The sequence below is a fragment of the Solanum dulcamara genome, chromosome 4, assembly GCF_947179165.1.
Source record: "Solanum dulcamara chromosome 4, daSolDulc1.2, whole genome shotgun sequence".
In the NCBI taxonomy this organism is placed as follows: domain Eukaryota; kingdom Viridiplantae; phylum Streptophyta; class Magnoliopsida; order Solanales; family Solanaceae; genus Solanum; species Solanum dulcamara.
Window position 1 is genome coordinate 73,898,010 of NC_077240.1, and position 20,807 is coordinate 73,918,816.

Here is a 20,807-nt window from a genome sequence, read left to right on the forward strand (position 1 = left end):
CCTCCACCATGTGATGTCTTCATAAAATAATGCATGCTTTTATAATGTAATGGATGCTCCAATATTTAATTACATGCTTCAATTTTTTCTCATCCAATTTTCAGCCATCTTGGAAGACTTTATATGTATATTTCTCCCAATTTAATTATCCCTAATATAATAAAAATGCAGTGGATTAATCAACATTAAATGCATATTTGTATGTCTTCCATAATAGCCTTATTTTAGATGATTTGAAGTCATCTTTTGGACCTTGCACATTGATGTTCCTTCTTGGTTCATTGTTGTCACAATTTGTTTTTACTTAATACCATAATTAAGTAATTCCTAATCTCCAACAACATTCTTATACTAAGTAAAATTTATAACTAATTAGTTCTAGTTTAGAAATTAAAAATCGAGGTTTCTATCTCACATCGATTCCTTCATGAATAACTCGATGTATAAACAGCTTCATCCCATGGAGCGCATGCAAGGAGAGCAGGTTGAGATTTGAGAGCTTGACTCAGGGTGGTATATCTATTTCCGAGTATGAGGCATGATTCAACTAGTTGTCGAGACATGCTATGATATTGATCCTATATGAGGCAGACAGAGTCGCAGGCTTGTGAGGTGGTTAAATTTCTCCATTCGCTCATATATGTTTAGATAGGCCCATAAGAGTGCTTCCTTTCAGTCTATACTGAGCATCGCCAAGGTGGCATAGTTAATGGTCAGAGAAGAGTTTGGGGACCACATGAGGGCCCGCTCTAATGGTCAGTTTTCCAGCACCTCATCAGGTGGTAGAGGATCGAACAGAAGTGGTAGTTCGTTTCAGTTACAAATACCCATTCATGTTTCTATTCTAGCAACCTAGGGTGGACAAGTAGTTCAGGGTCCCACAATACTGATAAAGGTGGTTATGGTACTTTTTTGGGTTCATCACAACAGGGTTTGACTCAGAGATATTATTACATTTGCTGGGATCCCGATCATCTCATATGGAGGTGTCCTATTCAAGTTCTGGGAAAACCCTAGCCTAGTCCATCGGCTCTAGTTAGAGAACTAGCCCTACCAACCAGAGTTGGAGGCATAGATCAAGCTAAAAGGGGTGGTCATACTTTGGATTGGGGTGCTGATGGTGATATAGTTCCACAACGAGAAGGCTGAGGTGCTATGCACGGCGGAGGTGGAAGGGGATCACAATGTTATGCTTTTCAAGGGATCCCTAAGGCCGAGTCTTTTGGTACAGTTATCACAGGTATCTTCCATTTTGCCATCCATCTACATTCGTGTTATTTGATCCTGGACCTACTTTCTCCTATGTGCCTACCTATTTTACTTCTGGATTTGATTTGACTTATGATTGCATACCCGCGCCTGTTCATGTTTCTACACCCGTGAGTGACCCTTAGTGGTGGATTGATTGTATCGATCTTGTCTTATTTCTTTAGCGGGTATGATACATTGGTAGACATGATTATTCTGTAAATGGTAGACTTTGATGTGGTATTAGGTATGTATTGTCTTTCTCTTTATTATGCTATTCTTGATTGCTATGCTAAGACTTTGACTTTAGCATTACCTGGTGTTTTGAGGATCAAGTGGAAGGGAACTAGTGGTTCTTATCCCAGTAAGGTCATCTCCTATATATGTGCTCAGAGATTGATTGATAGAGGGTGTATGTCCTATTGGGCCTTTATTCGGGATACTAGTTTGAGTCACTTCCTATGGAGTCTATTCTCGTGGTTAAGGAGTTTACCGATGTGTTCCCTACCTATTTTTTGGGATTTCCTTCAAATAAGAATATTGACTTTGTTATTGACTTGGAGCCGGACACTAAGCCCATTTCTATTGCACCTTATAACATAGCTCCGGTAGAGTTGAAGGAATTGAAGGACAACCTGTAGTATTTGTTTAGTAAGGGGTTTATTTACCCTAGTGTATTACCCTGAGGTGCACCACTTCTATTCGTGAAGAAAGATGATGGGTCTATGAGGATGTGCATTGATTATAGACAAGTTAAAAAGATGATAGTCAAGAACAAATATCCTCTTCAACATATTGATCATTTATTTGATCAGCTTCAGGGAGCGGCCTTATTCTCTAAGATCTACTTGAGGTTCAGTTATCATCAGCAAAGGATTAGGCCATCGTACATTCCCAAGACAACTTTCCAAACCCGTTATGGTCATTATGAGTTTCTAGTTATATTTTTAGAGCTGATTAACGCCTAGAAACATTCATAGTGTTAATGAATAGGGTGTTTCGGCCGTAATTAGACTCATTTATGATTTTGTTCATTGATGATATCTTGGTATATTTCAAGACAGAGTAGGATCATGCTTATCATTTGAGGTCGGTGCTTCAGAAGTAAAGAGAACAAAAGTTATATGTAAAGTTCTCCAAATTAGAGTTTTGTCTTGAATTCATGGCATTTCTATGACATGTGGTGTCCAAGGAGGGTATAAGGATAGATCCGGCCAAGATTGAGGTAGTTAGAGGTTGGACCAGACCTACTTCCCCTACTAAGATTCAGAGTTTTGTGGATTGGCTAGTTATTACCTACGCTACATGCGGGGATTCCCTTCTATTGTGGCGTCATTGACTAGACAGACTCAGAAGGTGGTAAATTTCTATTGGTACGATAAGTGTGAGGCGAACTTCCAAAAGCTTAAGACTTTATTAGCTACATCTCCTATTTTGACCTTACCTCGAGGAGGGTGTGGAGTGTTGATGCAGAAGGGAAAGGTAGTTTTCTATACTTCTAGACAGTTAAAGGCTTATAAAAAGAACTACCCTACCCATGACTTGGAGTTAGTAGTGGTGTTATTTATGTTAAAGCTATGTAGTCATTACTTGTATGGTGTATATTGCGAGGTATTCCCGGATCATTGGAGTCTTCAGTATATCTCTAATCAGAGGGATCTAAACTTGAGATAGTGTAGATAGCTTGAGCTACTGAAGGACTATGACATAAATATCTTGTATCATCTGGGAAGGTTGAGTAGGAAGGCTCCTAGTATAGGGAGTCTAGCCTCGATTAGTTTTAATAGGAGGCCCCTGGCTAGGGATGTTAAGAGGTTAGCTAACAACTTCATTCGATTATGGATTTTAGAGGAGATTGGAGGATTTATTGCTTTCATTGAGGCTCATTCTCTTTGGTTGAGGAAATTCGAGAGTGAAACTTTGATGATGAGAAGTTATGTCTTATTTGAGATAAGGTGTTGTAGGGTGAAGCCAAGGAGTCTAAACTTGATTCATATGGTGTCTTGATGATTGAGGGCAGGATTTGTGTGCCTAAGGTGGGTGATCTAATTAGATTGATTCTAGAGGAGGCTCATTATTCTTGATATTCTATCCATCTAGGCGCAGAAAAGATGTATCATGACCTTAGTTAGCATTATTGGTGATGAGGGATGAAGAGGGACATGGCAGAGTTTGTGTCCAAGTGTTTGACCTGCCAGCAGGTTAAGTGTGAGAACCAATAGCATGGAGGTGTGACTCAGAGGATGCCCATTCCTATGTAGAAGTGGGAACAAATCTCCATAGACTTTGTTATGGGTTTGTCTCCCACCATGGGTAGTTATAACTTTATTTGGGTAATTGTTGATAGACTAACCAAGTCATCCCATTTCATTCTAGTTCGGGTGAAGATGGCAGAGAAGCTAGCCCAATTTTATATCTATCAGATCATTCGGCTTTATGGGTTGCCTGTATCTATTATTTTAGACTGGGATTCATTATTTACTTTGAACTTCTAGAGGGCGTTACAATATTTTTTGGGTACTAGACTTGATATGTGTACAACCTTTCACCCACAGACTGCCGGACAGTTCGAGTGGATGATTCAGGTATTAGAGGACATGTTTTGAGCTTGTGATGTTGATTTTGGTGCTAGGTGGGATCAACATTTTCCCTTGGTGGATTTTGCCTACAAAAAAAGTTATCACTTACTATTTAGATGGCCCTATTTGAGGCATTGTATGGTAGACAGTGTCGATCTCTTATCAGGTGGTTTGATTCAGTTAAGATGGACTATTTAGACATGGATTTTCTTAAGGATGCTATGGAGCAGTTTTATATGATTCAGAGTAGGTTTTTGACAGCCTAGAGTAGGCAGAAGAGCTATACAGACAGGAAAGCTCATGGAGGGAGACCAAGTTTGGCTCCGAGTGCCTCTCATAAAGGGCGTGATATGGTTTGGGAAGAAGGGAAAGCTTAGCCCTCAGTTCATTGGTTCATTTGAGAATTTGGGGTGAGTGAGAGAGGTGGCTTATAAACTTGCCTTGCCACCTAGATTGTTAGTTGTGCATCTTGTGTTTCATGTTTCCATGCTCTGGAAGTATTTTCTGGATGAGACCCTTGTGATCTCTGTTGATTGGATAGAGTTTGGTCCAAATTTGACATTTGAGGAGCAGCCTAAAGCCATTCTAGATAAAAAGGTCTGAAAGCTTAGGACCAAGAAGATTGCATAGTGAAGGTGCAGTGGAGGCACCATTTATTCGAAAAGGCAACTTGGGAGTCAAAGGATGATATGTATGCTTGATATTTTCAGCTTTTGGAGGCTTCAGATACCTTTTTTACTTTATGTTCGAGGACGAACATGGTTTTTAGTAGTGGATGATGTAATGACCCTGAATATCATTTTTGGTAATTTTGTAAAATAACCATTTTACCTTTCCCAATAGTTGTTTCGAATCATATTTGATCAGTATTCAAAGTTGATTTTGTGAAATTCTTTGAAAAGTCAACATTTTTGGCAAAGTTTGAAATTTGAAGGGCTTAAGTTGCTTAAAATGGTATTTGGTGTCATTCGGAGTTCAGCTCTCGAAATGGAATTCAGTTAATTCCATCAGCTTTGGAATGTGCAATTTGGTCTAGATGAGTTGAAAGAATCAAATTCAGAGTGATATCAGGGATTTGAGGTTCTAAGTTGGAAATTCTTGATATTTTGATTATAGGATTGACTTTGTTCAACATTTGGAGAACCAATGCTCGAAATTGAATTCTGAAGACTCCGTTGGATTTGGGGGATGATTTTAGGCCTAAGAGTGATCTTGGTTGAATTTTTAGAGATCCCGAGCATGATTTGGTGTTTTGACGCCTAAAGTTAATTTTGTTGCAACTTCTCGGGTTATGTGTCAAGGAGATCTCGAATTCAAAATTCTTATGGTTCTACTGAGTTAGAAACGTCTAAATTAGTATGGTAGCATATAAGGTTCGTATGCACGAGATTTTAAACGAATCCCAAGGGTTGATTTTGTAACTTTGAGACTTGAGTGTTATTGTTGATATCAGGTGTCAGCTCCTCCCTTCATCGCGTTTGCGAGACTTAGTGTCGCATTTTCGAGGGCGTATCTAAGTAGGCCTCCATGCTCATAGAGCCTTGACCACTATCGTGGAGGGTCGAATGGCCTGACTTTGCTTTTGCGAGGTCAAGGTCGCAATTGCAGAAGAGGTAAGAGTTGGTAATCGCGATCGCGGGCTAAGTGAGACACGATCTCGAAGGGATAAAAATTCTAGAAATTAGTGACTTCCCAAAAGGTCAGGAATATGCCATTTTTCACTATTTTTGAGTTTGTGAAGCTTGGACAGCCAATTTTCAACGGAAATTTCGAGGCAAACCTATTGGGTAAGTGATTTTAACTCCTAATTTTTGTAACCCATTGACTAATTGTGGATTTTAACTTTAAAATTGGTGATATTGAATTGGTGAAATTGGGTTTTTCAAGAACTTCAAATTTTAGGTAAAGGGTGATTATAATCTGATTTGAGCTCCAATTTCAAATGATTTTCACCAATAGATTCCTAATAATATGAGGAACGTTTTCATCCTAAAACTTCCTAATTTGGACACCATCTCCGGAATTGGATTTTTGAGCTGTGTTGACTATTTTGTCTGAATTTTATCATTTTAGTGTCGTTAGTAACATAATTTTATTGTGAATCATTACTTGATTAGACACTTACAATTTGGAGCATCGACTAAAGGTCAAGGCTCAAGTTTTGGAGTAGTCGATAGCGATAATAAGATAAGTGAAACTCTAAATCTTCGTAAGCTTTGTAGAACCTTGTATTGTTGCTGCGTGCTATGTGTATTGATGTGAATTTGATAATTGGGTTGATTTTGAATCATGAAAACACCTAAGGTCTATTATAAAGGATACAAAAAAGAAAATTGGTATAATGAATTGAGGTATTTGAACTAATTGACATTGTTGACTCATTGTGGGGATTGCACTATAGGATCATTGATAGGAATTACATATGGTATTGGACTTTATTTCATCCCATTGATTGCATGAGCATTTTCATATACATTTAGGTTGAAACTTATCATTGAAGTCTAAAACGAGGATTATGCCGATGTGAAATAGTTCCGGTTAAGTTATGCTGAAATAAAAAAATAAAGTGGATTCAAGGGATGTGCCACGCGCCGTGGTTGTTATTTTATTATATTCAAGGAACGTGCCACGTGCCGTGGTTGTTACTTTATTGCATTCGAAGGATGTGCCACGCATCGTGGTTGTTACTTTATTGCATCTGAGGGATGTGTCATGAGCTGTTGTTATTTTATTACATTCGAGGGACATGTCATGGTAGTTATTTTAGCATCATATTGGGCACTCATTGCATTGCATTGGTTTGATTATCTGAGTATTTACCCTAACTATGTGTAATTGTGATTGAGATACGTGCGATATTGATGATATCTATCTGGATTGTTGAAATACACTTCATTTATATGCTATATCAGTTATATCTAAATATATTGTTAGATTAGGTTGATCTACATACATGTTGTAGTTATGGAGGTTCAAATGTTGTGTCACGAGTACTTGATTCTATTTATCTTTACATGAGTTTATTGTATTACTTGTTGAGTTCCATGTTATTTGGTACACACCCCTTACTATCTACACCTATGTAGGTTCCGAGCTCAGGCAATGATACAAGTTCCCTTCTTCTTCATCTGCGGCTATCGAGGATACTTGAGATGTAGTTGTCGACGCCGGCGGTCTCTTTTTTTTCTTTTTATATGATTTGTTTTGTTTGAGAGACAAACGCATTGAGACTTGTGCTTACCTTTCAGTTCTATAGTATTAGAGGCTTGTATATGTGACAACCAGTCCTTTGGGGTATTATAGATGATTAAGATTTCTGGTTTTACATATTTATCTATCTGTTTAGACTATTTTTGCCGTATTTCTGCTTTTGTTTGGGTTAGGCTGACCTGTCTTGATGGGTTATGACGAGTGCCATCACACCCGGATTAGGGTCAGAATAGTATTCTTTGTTGAAAATATAATTGTACCAGTTACCAAACTCAAAACCACAAAAGAACTCATCACCACACTCGAGCCTAATGCTAGTAGACTTCTTTCTCAAAACTTATCTAACAGTTTTTTACACTTATGAATTGCACGCAATAATATCACAATAACCAAAGCAAAATAGATAGAACCACATGTCTTTGAATTTAATTATCCACTCTCTCTGAACATACACCTTTGGCCCTTGCAATTAGGATAAATATCCATATTCTCGCCTCCTTTCGAAGGCTAAACTACATCCAATAATTATTTTCATTAATGATTTTAGCTTCTTCCAATTCTATTCGAGTGGTGTCTCAAATAATTCTATAACTTTTCATACAACCATGCTACCCACCAAATAGTAGAATACCACAACTTTAGATACCCATAAGTTGTTATTACCATATCGAATTCATTTACCCAAAAATCCTTATCATATGGTTGCATCCTGATCAAAATCTATCACGAACTCTTATTACCATTATGCTCAGTAGCCCTTGACATCATCATGAAGTCAACCTTTTCATCGTCATAATACCTCAAGCCCAGCTATACCAATTAATTCGAAAGGACTAACCCAATTTTATATGCAATTTCTTATAAAAATCTTCAATTGCCTTCACCCAAGTTTACTCGTTCGGACTTTCTTTACCCATAGCCTTGTAATTCTGGTAGTAATCCACTTCTTTGGATCTTACAATGAAATCATCGGTCCCCATTTAGAATCCTTAAAATACACTTTACAGCCAAAACATATTAATAACGTGCCACAAATCCACTACTATAATTCTTCTCATACACAATGCTTAACCCAAGCATCTGTAGTAACAAATTAGTTGGTTTCTCAAAGAATGCAACACTGAATCTCATTATACGAGAATATGATACAACTGATAGCTCTTTAATTAGTTAGTATTCGTACTTGAAAATCGATGTATTCATTTTCATATACCACTAGTACCACACTATGAAAGTCTGGTAGATCAACCACTAGAACACATCATATCCACCAAAAAAATCGTACCCAGACAGTTTAGACCTTCCTACCAATTACGTAATGGCCATACATTATCAAAGCATTTCAGTCTCTCACCAAAAGCGACATGCACGGCTAGGTCAAAAGAAGAAACAACACAACCCATAACCCTAACCAAGCAAACACAGGTACCGCGGTGGTATATGTATTATAACCCCTTTTTGATATACACCCACTCTATGAAACCGCAATAGAAATTGAAATCTCAGTTGGTACAACATCATCCCGTTCGTGCACTAAGCAAGACGTTCATGATATCTCACAACTATTGTTCCTCCTTCTATACCATATCCTCAAAATACATCATTGAACCACAACCTTACTCACTCTTTTCAAATCGTGGTATATGATAAGTCTGACTACACATTATTTCCATACATCTATCACTCCTGCCTCAAAATTAGATCTAATACCAAAACCACGTGATGACAACTTTACTGCATGCATGCAGAACCAAGCACGAGTCAACGCTATAAGTGAGAGAACAAAGTGAAGCTATAGGAATTAGATCGGATCAAGAACGTACCATAGAGATTCAAAAAGTGAATATAATTCCTAAAAGTCACCATATCCTTTTGAAGATAAGTATAGACGTTTTTGTATTGATCCTCGACACTCTACTTAGACTCGACTTATATACACGTGATACTTATGAACCTGGGATATAATACCATTTTGTCATGACCCAAAATCGGGCGTGATGACACTCGTCTTATCCCACAAAGACAAGTCAGCCTAAAATCCAAATATTATGATAAAATACGGATGTAAAATAAAAATGAAATTTAACAACAAATAAAAATACGGATAACGAAGTTAAATTAATTAAACCCCAAAAATTTAATTTTCACGTGCACAAGTCTCTAATGTGTCACAACAGATTTGAAAGATAAATACAAGTCTCAAATGAAATTATCTCTAAAGAAGAACAAAATCATAAATAGGAGTAAGAAGGTCCGTTGAGAAGACAAACATCTACCTCCCAAATCTCCACAGGAAGCCTTGAAAACGAAGAGAGGAGAGAGCATCATGAAGATCCGAGCTCGAAACCTACACAAATGTAGAAGCAAGGGGTGAGTACCAAACAACACAATATATACTCATCAAGCGAACTCCTAAATACAAAGTCAAGTAATATAGAATGTGGGTACTCCTAACAATCCAACCGAACCTCCACAACTACAACCTGTATAAAATCAGTCCAACCTAACAGTTCACAATTTACATAGCACATAGTCAATAATAACTCTCCAACAATTACATATCAGCAACACACGGGATTAAGTTCATCAATCACAAGTTCTACATAAAGGCACTCACAAGTTCACAAATGATCAAGATATGCAATGCAATGTAAAGTATAGTGATACACGCATGCTGTCTCTCAATCTGGGACCCATTAGAGACATGTCTGTCCATTCATCTAACATGGCATATGGTACGTCCCTCGAATATCTTATGTTATCTACCACGGCGTGTGGAACATCCCTCGAATACCATATAGTATCTACCACAACTTGTGGCACATTCCTCGAATATCATATAGTATCTACCACAGCTTGTGGCACGTTCCTCAAAATAGTATATCCTCTTTGATTTCTTATTCTTCCTCAGTTCACATAAAATTCTTCCTCGAATGCAAATAGGCATGCTCACACAAATAACAAGGAGATCACCATTTTTATACCAATGCACAAATCACAATAATACAATCATGATACAACATCAACAATGAATATAAGCACGTTGCCTTTTATTACCCCTTTTTTATTATTAAGATTATTCAATATGAACAAGCCCCATCACCAAGTCTCATTAATCCCCACCACAGACAACAATGAAATACACAATTATATATACTTAATTAACAAGGATCAAGAAATCTACTTGCCTTAAATAATCGAACAATCACTTCAAACCTTGAGCCATTCATAGCACTTTCGAACTATCAAAATATGTTCAAATACATAATCTTTATAAGAATACGAATCCAATGATACTCATATTACTATATTTATTTTCGGCTCAAAAATAGGGTAAAAAGGTCACCTCGTGCCCCCGACTTTGAAACTGAAATTTTCCTTAAGATTATAATATAAACTCATGTACCGAATTTCAACTAAAAAGCATCATTATTTGATCCCCAAATCAAGATATGTTCTAGTATCCTAGGGCTATATTTTCTTATTTCATCATTTTTTTCTCTACGAATATACCCTAAAAATATATTCATAATCACATAAAAGTTTAATGGAAAGGTCGAGTATAATTACCTTGACGCTTTTAAATAAAAATTTCTATTTTTTGCTCTTCTTCCGTTTTTTACTTTTCTCTCGTTTTGTTTTCTTCCTCCATATTTTTTAAATTTTGTTTCTGAGTGTTCAGCAGCTTTTGGAAATTAGTTTCTCACGTCCGATGGCTTTAACTTATTATTATTATTATACTTTTTTTCTTTTTCCTTTAATTTTTTTCCTTTTTTATTTAAAAAAATAATTTCTCTTTTTTTTTTCTCATTATTGTTAGCAACAAAATAATCCTTTGTTTAATTTGAAAATTATGCCACTCAATCCCACAAGTCATAAATTATTTATAAAAGCTAGAATTAAAATAGTAATATCAATAAAATTCACAACATAATTAGAAGATTGGTTACAAGTATGAAAAATTAAAAGTTGATGACGAAGATTATATATTGTGGTAATAGGGATAATATTGTTGATAAACATTACTTAGACCGTTAGAAATGACTATTATGTTATAAAATAAACTAACTTAACAAATTAATAATAAGAAGAGATAGTAAGAGAAAGAGAGAGAGTTGAGAGAATTTTTAGTATATGTATTGGTGTTTCATTTCACAGATTTAATGCCTTTTTATAGGCAAATTTTATTTAAAAAAGGCGATCTACAATGTAAATACGTGTGAGTCTATAGTGAGTTTACTATTCACTACGGTGAAAGTGGGTCCCATAGACATCCACTTTTGACTATTTTTTCAACACTCCCCGAATGTTCATGTACAAAAGAAAAATTCTAGTGAAAGAACAAATATTCTAAACACCCATAGATGTTGTGCCTCATTAAAATCTTAATAGAAAAAACTCAATGGAAAAAAGTCTAATGAAGGAAAAAGAGTACACATATCTGATAATATGCTTTGAGTGCTGCCTCATTAAAAACCTTACCAGGAAAAACAGTGGGACTTCATTTGATATTTTGGAAACGACGCATTCCAATCTATATCTTAGCTTCTCAAAAGTTGATATTGGTAATGCCCTTGGAAATAAATCTGCAAGATTATCACTTGAATGAACTTTTTGTACATCAATATCACCATTCTTCTGGAGATCATGTGTGAAGAATAATTTTGGTGAAATATGTTTCGTTCTGTCTCCTTTTATGAAGCCACCTTTCAATTGAGCTATGCACGCGACATTGTCTTCGAATATAACTGTGGGTACTTTGACATTATTTTCCAGGCCGCATCTTTCTTTGATGAACTGTATCATTGATCTCAACCATACACATTCTCTACTTGCTTCATGAATTGCTATTATTTCAGCATGATTTGAAGAAGTAGCAACAATAGATTGCTTTGTAGATCGCATGATATAACAGTTTCTCTGTATGTAAACAGATAGCCTGTTTGAGATCGAGTTTTATGTGGGTCTGATGAATAACTTGCATCTGCATAACCAATAAGGTCTGCACAACATTTGTTAGTATAAAACAAATTCATATCAATGGTACCATTTAGGTTTCGCAAAATATGTTCGATACCATTCCAATGTCTTCGCATTGGGGATGAACTATACATTGCCAACAAATTAACAGAAAATATTATATTAGGCCTAGTTGCATTAGCAAGATACATAAGTGTACCAATAGCACTTAGATATGGTACTTCAAGACCAAGAAATTCTTCATTCTCTTCTAGAGGTCAAAATGGATCTTTATCCACTTTAAGTGATTGAACAACCATTGAGTACTTAATAGATGTGCTTTGTCCATGTAAAATTATTTTAAGATTTTCTGAGTGTAGGTAGAATGGTGGACAAACACCCAATATGCTAAATGTTCAATTTGCAGACCCAGACAAATTTTTATCTTTCCAACGTCTTTCATCTCAAATTCTTTCTTTAGATATTCAATCGTCTTTTGGACCTTTTCAGGGGTTCCAATGAGATTTATGTCATCAACATAAACGGCGAGTATAACAAACTCTGCTTTTATTTTCTTAATAAAAACACATGGACAAATGGCATCATTTATATAAACTTCATTTATCAAATACTCACTAAGGCGATTATACCACATACGCCCTGATTTTTTCAAACCATATAATAATCTTTGTAATTTGATTGAGTACACCTTCCGAGACTTAGTACTTGCTTTAGGTAATTTTAATCCTTCTTGGATATTCATGTAAATTTCATTATCAAGTGAACCATAAAGGTAAGCTGTAACTACATCCATTAGATGTATTTCAAGATTTTTATGTACAGCTAAACTGATGAGTTATCAAAAAGTTATTCCATCCATAACAGGTGAATATGTTTCTTCATAGTTGACCCCGGGTCTTTAAGAGAATCCTTGTGCAATAAGGCGTGCCTTGTATCTTACAATTTAATTTCTCTCATTTCATTTTCGCACAAAAACCCATTTATAACCAACTGGTTTTACACCTTTAGGGGTTGGGACTACAGGTCCAAAAACCTCATGTTTAGCAAATGAGTCTAATTCTGATTAAATTGTCTTTTGCCATTCCAACCAATCACATCTACGTCGATATTCTTCGGTGGATTTAGGCTCAAGACTTTCACTATCTTGCATGAGGTTAAGTGCAACATTATATGCAAAAATATTATCAATCGTGATTTTCGATTGATCTAAATTTATCTCATCATCAGTAGAACTTATTGAAAGTTCTTCATTCATTTGATTTTTAGGTTCACTGATTTTTTCAGGAATATTAGAATTACTAAAATCTTGACCTTCTTTAGGAGGTTCTTTTGTAGTATCATCTTTATTATCTCTCACACTTCTCTTTCTAGGATTTTTATCCTTTGAACCCAATGGTCTAGCACATTTTAGGCGTGTTTGGTATTCAAAAGCAATGATACTAGTATATGGTCCTTTTGGGACATAAATATGGATAGGCATATTTACTACACGGATATGGAACTTAGTTATCCATTTAAAATCAGTAAATGCATCTGGCATTTGATTTTCTATTTTCTGTAAGTGGATGATCTTCTGGACCTCCTGCTCACATGTATGGGTACGTGTATCAAAATGAGATAGTGATGAAACTTTTCATGCAATTTATCTTTCGTGTTCCTTTTTCTCTCCCCCTAATTGCGGAAAAGTTGTTTCATCAAATCGATAATCTGTAAATTGAGCAGTAAATAAGTCTTCTGTCAATGATTCAAGATAGCAAATTATGGAGGGTGAGTCAAACCCAACATATATGCCCAACCTTCATTGAGGGTCTATATTTGTACGTTGTGGTGAGACTACAAGCATGTATACCGCACAATCAAAAATTCATAAATGGGCTATATTTGAGTCATGACCAAATACTAATTATGACGGAGATTATTTATTATAATTTATCGGACTGAAACATATAAGTGCTGCTGCATGTAAGATAGCATGACCCCAAACAGTAATCGGCAATTTTTTATTTTCATAAGTAGAGGTCTTGCTATCAATTGTAAGCGCTTATTAAATGACTCTGCAAGGCATCTTTGAGTATGAACATGAGCAATAGAATGTTCAATTTTTATCCTAATTGATAAGCAATAATCATCAAAAGCTTGAGATGTAAATTCTTCAGCATTATCAAGGTGAATAGCCTTAATTGGATAATCTGGAAATTGCGCTCTTAATTTTATTATTTGTGCTAATAACTTCACAAATGCTAGGTTGCGAGATGATAAGAGGCACACATGAGACCATCTTGATGATGCATCTATTAGGACCATAAAATATCCAAACAATGCACCATGTATACGCTCTAAAAAGCCAGAAGATTCGATGCCAACCTTCAAGGTTGATGGTCTGGTAATTAATTTGTCTTGATAACAAGATTCGTAAGAATCTTCAAGTTCTTTAACGGATGTCCAGTTGAATTTTTAAGAATTCATCTCATTATTATTGATCAAGGATGACCTATTTGATCATGCCATAGCACAATGTATTTAGATCAGTAAACTTCTGGTTTACGATCAAATGTGCTTCAATTGCCCTAATTTTTGCATAATATAGGTCAGACGACAAAGTGGTAATTTTTGTAAAATATATTTCTGGTCCGAGACACTCTTAGTTATACCAAGGTATTCAATATTCATTTAATTTAGTGAATCAATATGATATCCATTTCTGCGGATATCTGTAAAACTTAACAAGTTTCTTGAAGATTTAGAAGAGAACAGTGCATCTTCTATAACAATCTTTGTCCCCTTAGGCAGAAATATAGTAGCTCCTCTGGGGCCTTCAAACATTTTCGAATTACCAGAAATTATAGTAACATTTGCTTTTCTTCTAAGTAAGTAGGAAAAAAATTCTCATCTTAAAAAATGGTATGAGTCATTCTACTATCAACTACACAAATATCTTCGTGATTGATCATTGATCCAAACAAAATTTGAGGCATATCCATATTTTTATTTTAAAAAAATAAAGTAAATGTTATAATTAATACATGGCTCATTATACAAATTTTATTTATTTATATGAATTAAAAAAAATACAAACATATTATTTAGTACAAACTAAATGAAAAGAAAATCATTTAAATATTGTTCGGCTTATCAATACTCATATTTCCTTCTGGAAAATTGAAGAAATCAGTCACATCCAGATGCATAGGCTCAATATTATCTTCAAAAATAAAATTTATCTCTGAATTATTTTCTGCCCTCTTCAAGGATGCTTGATATAGCCGAGTCAGGCGTTTTGATAACCGGCAGGTCCTTGACCAATGTCACATACCTCCACATCTATGACATATACTTTTTGAATCTTTCTTTGGTATAACTTCTACTTTTTCACTCTTCTTTTTATATTGCTAATCATTTCTCGGTGCCAGTTGAGTATCATGATTATAATTTTTTCTTCGATCATGACCACGACTGGAGCCATAACCTCTTTCTCATTGGTTATAGTTTGCCTGATTCACTTTAGGGAATGGAAAAGAACCAACAGACCGACTATCATGATTTTTCATTAACAATTTATTATAGCGTTCAGCAATAAGAAGGTGAGAAACTAATTCATAATATTTTTTAAAACCCTTTTTTTCATATTACTGTAGGAGCATATTCGCGGGTAAAAATGTGGAGTATGTTTTTTTAAGTTTGTCTTGCTCAGTGATTTTTTCTCCGTATAAATTTAACTTTGTTATAATTCTAAACAAGGCAGAATTATATTCAGTTATATTTTTAAAATTCATTAATCTAAAATTAAGCCAATAATGACGTGTCTGTGGAAGGATGACCAACTTTAGGTGGTCATATCTTTCTTTTAGATTCTTTCAAAGTTTAAGAGGGTCTTTTAATCTGAGGTACTGTAATTTATCCCTCGTCAAGATGGTGGTGGAGAATATCATGGTTTTGGAACGATTTTGATTAGATGTCATATTGTCATCTTTGATGGTGTCTACCAGACCCATCGGTTCTAGGTGTATTTTGGCATCTAGTGCCCATGATGAGTAGCCTTTTTCAGATATATCAAGAGCAATAAATTTAAGTTTAGAGATATTAGACATTTTAAGAAAATAAAATTCTTACCCTTTTGTTACATTCTTAAAATAGCTCAAAGTGATGGAGGTTCGTGCTAATAACATGTTATAAAATAAACTAACTTAAGAAATTAATAAGAAGGAGAGATAGTAAGAGAAAGAGAGAAAGTTGAGACAATTTTTAGTATCTGTGTTAGTGTTTCATTTCACAGATTTAATGTTTTTTTATGGGCAAATTTTACACACACAAAAAAAGGCGAGCTATAGTGTAAAAACGCGTGAGTGTGAATTTACTGTTCATCTACAGTGAAAACACTATTCACTACAGTGAAAACACTATTCACTACAGTGAAAATACTATTCACTATGGTGAAAGTGGATCTCATGGACATCCACTTTTGATTACTTTTTCAACATATTATATAGTGATTTGGATCCACCCATATAAAGCTTTGTTAATTAGTTTGTTAGGGGTCGTTTGGTTTAGATATAAGTTACGATGTGATTAGTTATGTTGGGATAAGTTATGCTGTAATAAGTTATGCTGGTATTAGTTATGTTGAGAGTAGTTTTTGTTTCTTGTTTGGTTTGTCATATTTAAAATTATATTCATTGTATAATTTCTAAGAATAAGTTGTGTGTTTACAAAAATACCCTCCACCTTATTTAGTTTATTTTTTCTTACATTTTCTTTGCAAGCTTTAATTATTCATTCTTTAAAATAAAATTTTCATTTTATTTAACTTAAATATTTTTGTGTATGTATTTTCATGATTGTACCGTGTGTTTTTAAAATTAAACTTTCATCTTATTTAACTTAAAAATAAAACTTCCATCTTATTTAGTTTTAAATAAAATTTACATCTTACTTAACTTAAAAATAAAACTTTCATCTTATTTAGCCTTAAAAATAAAACTTTCATCTTATTTAGCTTAAAATAAATCTTTCATCTTATTTAGCTTTAAAATAAAACTTTCATTTTAAGTTTATTAAAGTAAAATAAATTTTATTATTAAAATTATCTACATAAAGTTATCTACATTTTAATTGATATATAAAATATAGTTTTTAAGTTAATAATAAACTATTTAACTAAAAATATGTAATTTAGTAATGAAGTGGACATTTTAAGAGAAATCAAAATATAAATAAACATAAGAATTAGATAAATAAATTCAACTTATAATATATTAATAAATAGAAATTGTATTTATAAAACGTAATTTTTTAATAGAAAAATATATTATCACAAAAATAACGATTAATTAAAATTGTGAATTTTATTATAAATGTTGTTAAAAATTATGTAAGTATACATGAATATAAAAAGTAGTATATAAAGAGAGTTTAAGGGTTATTTTTGTTATTTTACCTACTTCTTCCCAGGAAAAGTTATTTTGGGATTACTAATCCACCCTCCCTGAGGGATAACTTATCCCACTACTAATTGTTAATCTTAAGATAAGTTATCCCATCATTTGCAACCAAACAACAGATTTAAGAGCACTTAAAAATTATCCCAGGATTAAACCCTCTTATCCATCACACCAAACGCCCCCTTAGACTATTAATAAACTTGTCTTCTTTCCATATCCTAGATGAACACGTATAAATATATTATAATAGGTGTTGGAAAATATAATTTCTTTTCCGACCATTAATCATGGTTAAGGTTTCCAAAGAATAAACTTTGCATCTCCTAGAGGATATTTAGGTTGTAAACAAGGAAAATTCCTCTGCTTCGTGAAGCTTTCCAACTATCAGTGAAATCATAGTTGTTGTATATTCAATTTTGCTAAGGAAAAAAACCGTAAATTTCCTAAATACAAGAGCAGACGATGCATCGTATGAATTAAAATGCAAACAGTGTGTATTACGATTTTTAATATTTACGTAAATTAAATATTATATTACATCGAACATTTTAGGAAAATTGTTCGTATTCGATTTTACATACCATGATGCATACACATTATCTAAAAAGAGACAATAAAACTCTTATCCATAATTAGTACCATATTACTCATAATTCCACTTGCATTGAGTATTTTGATTAATTCAATTACTTGCGTGCTAGTGCCTGCCAGATTTTCCAGCCAGCCGAACCCACAACACTCACTGCGCCAACTACAGCACTCAGTGATCCAAGTGCATTTACCGCAGCATCAAAATTCTCTGCGCTATAAAAACTAGACGACTGCTCTGCACCAGCACCACGAGGATCATTTCTACTTTGCTCCTCTTCATCCTGTAATTAGGGACGGTGAAATTAATTCATAAAAATATAATTTTGTCTAATTCAATTGATTAAGTTATTGATTTAGTCTTTTTCTTCTTTTGCTCAATTCTGCCAACTTAAAAATTGGAAAAATCTTGTCAAAATATAACCCGTTTTTATTAGCCCAAGTAATATTTGGTATCCTGGCCCATCTAAATTCAGTTCAATCCGTTATTTGTCACCAATGTTAGATGCAGGTACTCTCAGCACACAGATGTAAATTTGTGTATAAAAATTCTCTAAGATTTCAAGAACCTAAATAATTGAACCACAAATTTAAATTTTGAATCCGCCCTCTATTTGTTGACACCCTGAGGCCTTACCTGTAATAATATGCCCTCTTGCATGTACACCATGGAACAAGCCTCTTCAAAAGTGGGAAGAGGCCACTTTGATGATATTGTTTTTTGGAGGGGCAAGTATTGAGTAGGCAAACCAGCAAGAAGTTGCAACACCATGTCTGAATCTGAGATAGGACTGTCCATTTCTGCTAGAGAATTGGCTAAAGATTTCAATTTTTTCACATAGGACTCAATGGTCTCAAGATCCTCTTTTCTGGTACCATGAAATTGCATTTTCAGTTGAACTAGCTTGATCTGCTCATCTTGAACTGAATTTGTGGAACTATCAGATTCCTCACTTGGAAAACTCATTGTTGTTTCTCCTTGAGTGAACTCTGCCACTCTCTCTCTCTCTCTCTATGGTTTTTCTGATTCCCTAAGGAGACTTCCACCCTTCAAGAATGAGTACCATATAATATGAAGTAGTACAGTATATTACGTGTCTTTAATTAGTGGTGCAGTTTGAACTTTGAAGAGGTTTAGGGTATCACCTAGCCGTAACACCAAATTTTATTTTAAATGGTGTTACCATTATTTTATTGTAAACCAAACTTTAATTTACTATACTAAAATTTTACACTAAAAAGAATCAATAATATTTAAAATCGAACCGAAACAATTGATGCACACTCCTGTGCACAGGTTAGTGCAACCTATCATGCATCGAGAGGAAAACGAGCTTCTACTTTGAAAACACATATTTTACCTATTTTTACCTTTTATATTCCTCCATCTCATTTTATCTGACATTTTATTTTTTTGGTCTGTTTCAAAAAAAAAGTTACCCTACTATGTTAGAAATAATTTAACTTTAAAATAATCATTTTACCTTAATAAAGTGAATTATAGCCACACATATATTTAAAGATTGTTGTAGACCAAAAGTTTCAAAAGATTTTAAAAAAAATCATTTCAAGTCAAATAGTGCCCACGTAAACTGGAACAGAGATAGCCAAATAGCTCCTAAATATATAGCCAAATAGCTCCTAAATATTGCACTATAATAGTACTAGTTAAGTACTATGTGATTGTTTGGTGTGAGGTATAAGGTATAATAATTTTGAAATAATTAAAGTGTAGGATTATTTTATCCGACGTCTGGTTGGAGGTATTAAGTAATCCTTGGATAATGTTTTCACAATTTATATCTTAGTCATGATATAAAGTTATCTCATATACTTGATGGATTAATTTATCCCAAAATAATTAATCTTGAAATAAATTATTTTCAATTAAATGTAACGACACAAACCACCGTTAATTAAGAATGGAAGAAATCGCAATAGGAAAAAGTCAATTGGGGCCCAAAATCCCGCGACAGAGACGCCACTTAAACGGGATTTCGACCGCTCTAGCGGGAAAACGTGGGATAGAACTTAAGTCGCGATTTTTCTTATTTCTCCACTTCTTCCAAAAGATAAGAAGAGGCGAGGGTTACCGCTAAAATCCTCAAAAAAGGCTGCTCAAGACTTGTGAAGGAGGGAAGAAGGGATCTCAGCCCTGGAGGAATTCCAACCAATATATTTCAAGCATGTCTTGCCCATTTAACATCTAGAACGAAGGATTGGAGTCGCTCCATCCCTCCACAGCTGCTTGGCGCACAAATAGGTTAGGCTTATCTTTTCTAAGTAGTTAAATCTATACATATTGCATAGTGAACGAAATTTAATGAGAGGTTTCGTAATTAGGCTATTGGTTACGAGTCCTGGGCGAAATTATAGGTGTTTTCGGTGGTCAACTTGATGTGACCTAGGTAAGGAAGAACTGTTTGATGAATTAAGGGTAGGTGATGGTTTGTTTTCCGTAGGTGATTTAGGTACTTGCTAATTTACCTCATTGTATCCATATATGTATGTGAATAGGGTAAGATTGGACGAACCAAGGGAAATGATTATTTCTTGTATATGGCTTGCGATGAACCTGGTGTTGGCAGTTGTGAGATGAGAAGGATTGTGATAAACACTAGGGGTTAACAATTTACCTTAATTGAGGACAAGAGTCTTAGAAATTATAGATTCATTAATTATGTAGCTTATTGTGACTATGAATATGGATTATTGTGGCTGTGAGGATTGGGTGTCACATTCCAACACATTCTTGGATCGGGTG

The 20,807-nt window shown here is 34.5% G+C and overlaps 1 protein-coding gene across 1 annotated transcript; it reads right to left on the minus strand.

Moving 5' to 3' along the window:
• Window positions 1–18,011: 18,011 nt before the first annotated feature.
• On the minus strand, window positions 18,012–19,088 carry LOC129885080 (uncharacterized). Its single transcript, XM_055959294.1, has 2 exons — window positions 18,681–19,088; window positions 18,012–18,327 (listed from the first exon to the last, which is right to left on the minus strand). The coding sequence occupies exons 1-2, from the start codon at window positions 19,008–19,010 to the stop codon at window positions 18,142–18,144; spliced, it is 516 nt and encodes a 171-aa protein (XP_055815269.1). The 5' UTR covers window positions 19,011–19,088; the 3' UTR covers window positions 18,012–18,141.
• Window positions 19,089–20,807: the final 1,719 nt, after the last annotated feature.

What these genes read in the sequence shown, in the direction of transcription:
- LOC129885080 (XM_055959294.1), bottom strand. Translation starts at nt 19,010, where the DNA reads ATGAGTTTTCCAAGTGAGGAATCTGATAGTTCCACAAATTCAGTTCAA. An exon ending in AAGAGGGCATATTATTACAG is followed by an intron (nt 18,328 to 18,680) that starts GTAAGGCCTCAG and finishes CCCTAATTACAG; the next exon opens with GATGAAGAGGAGCAAAGTAG.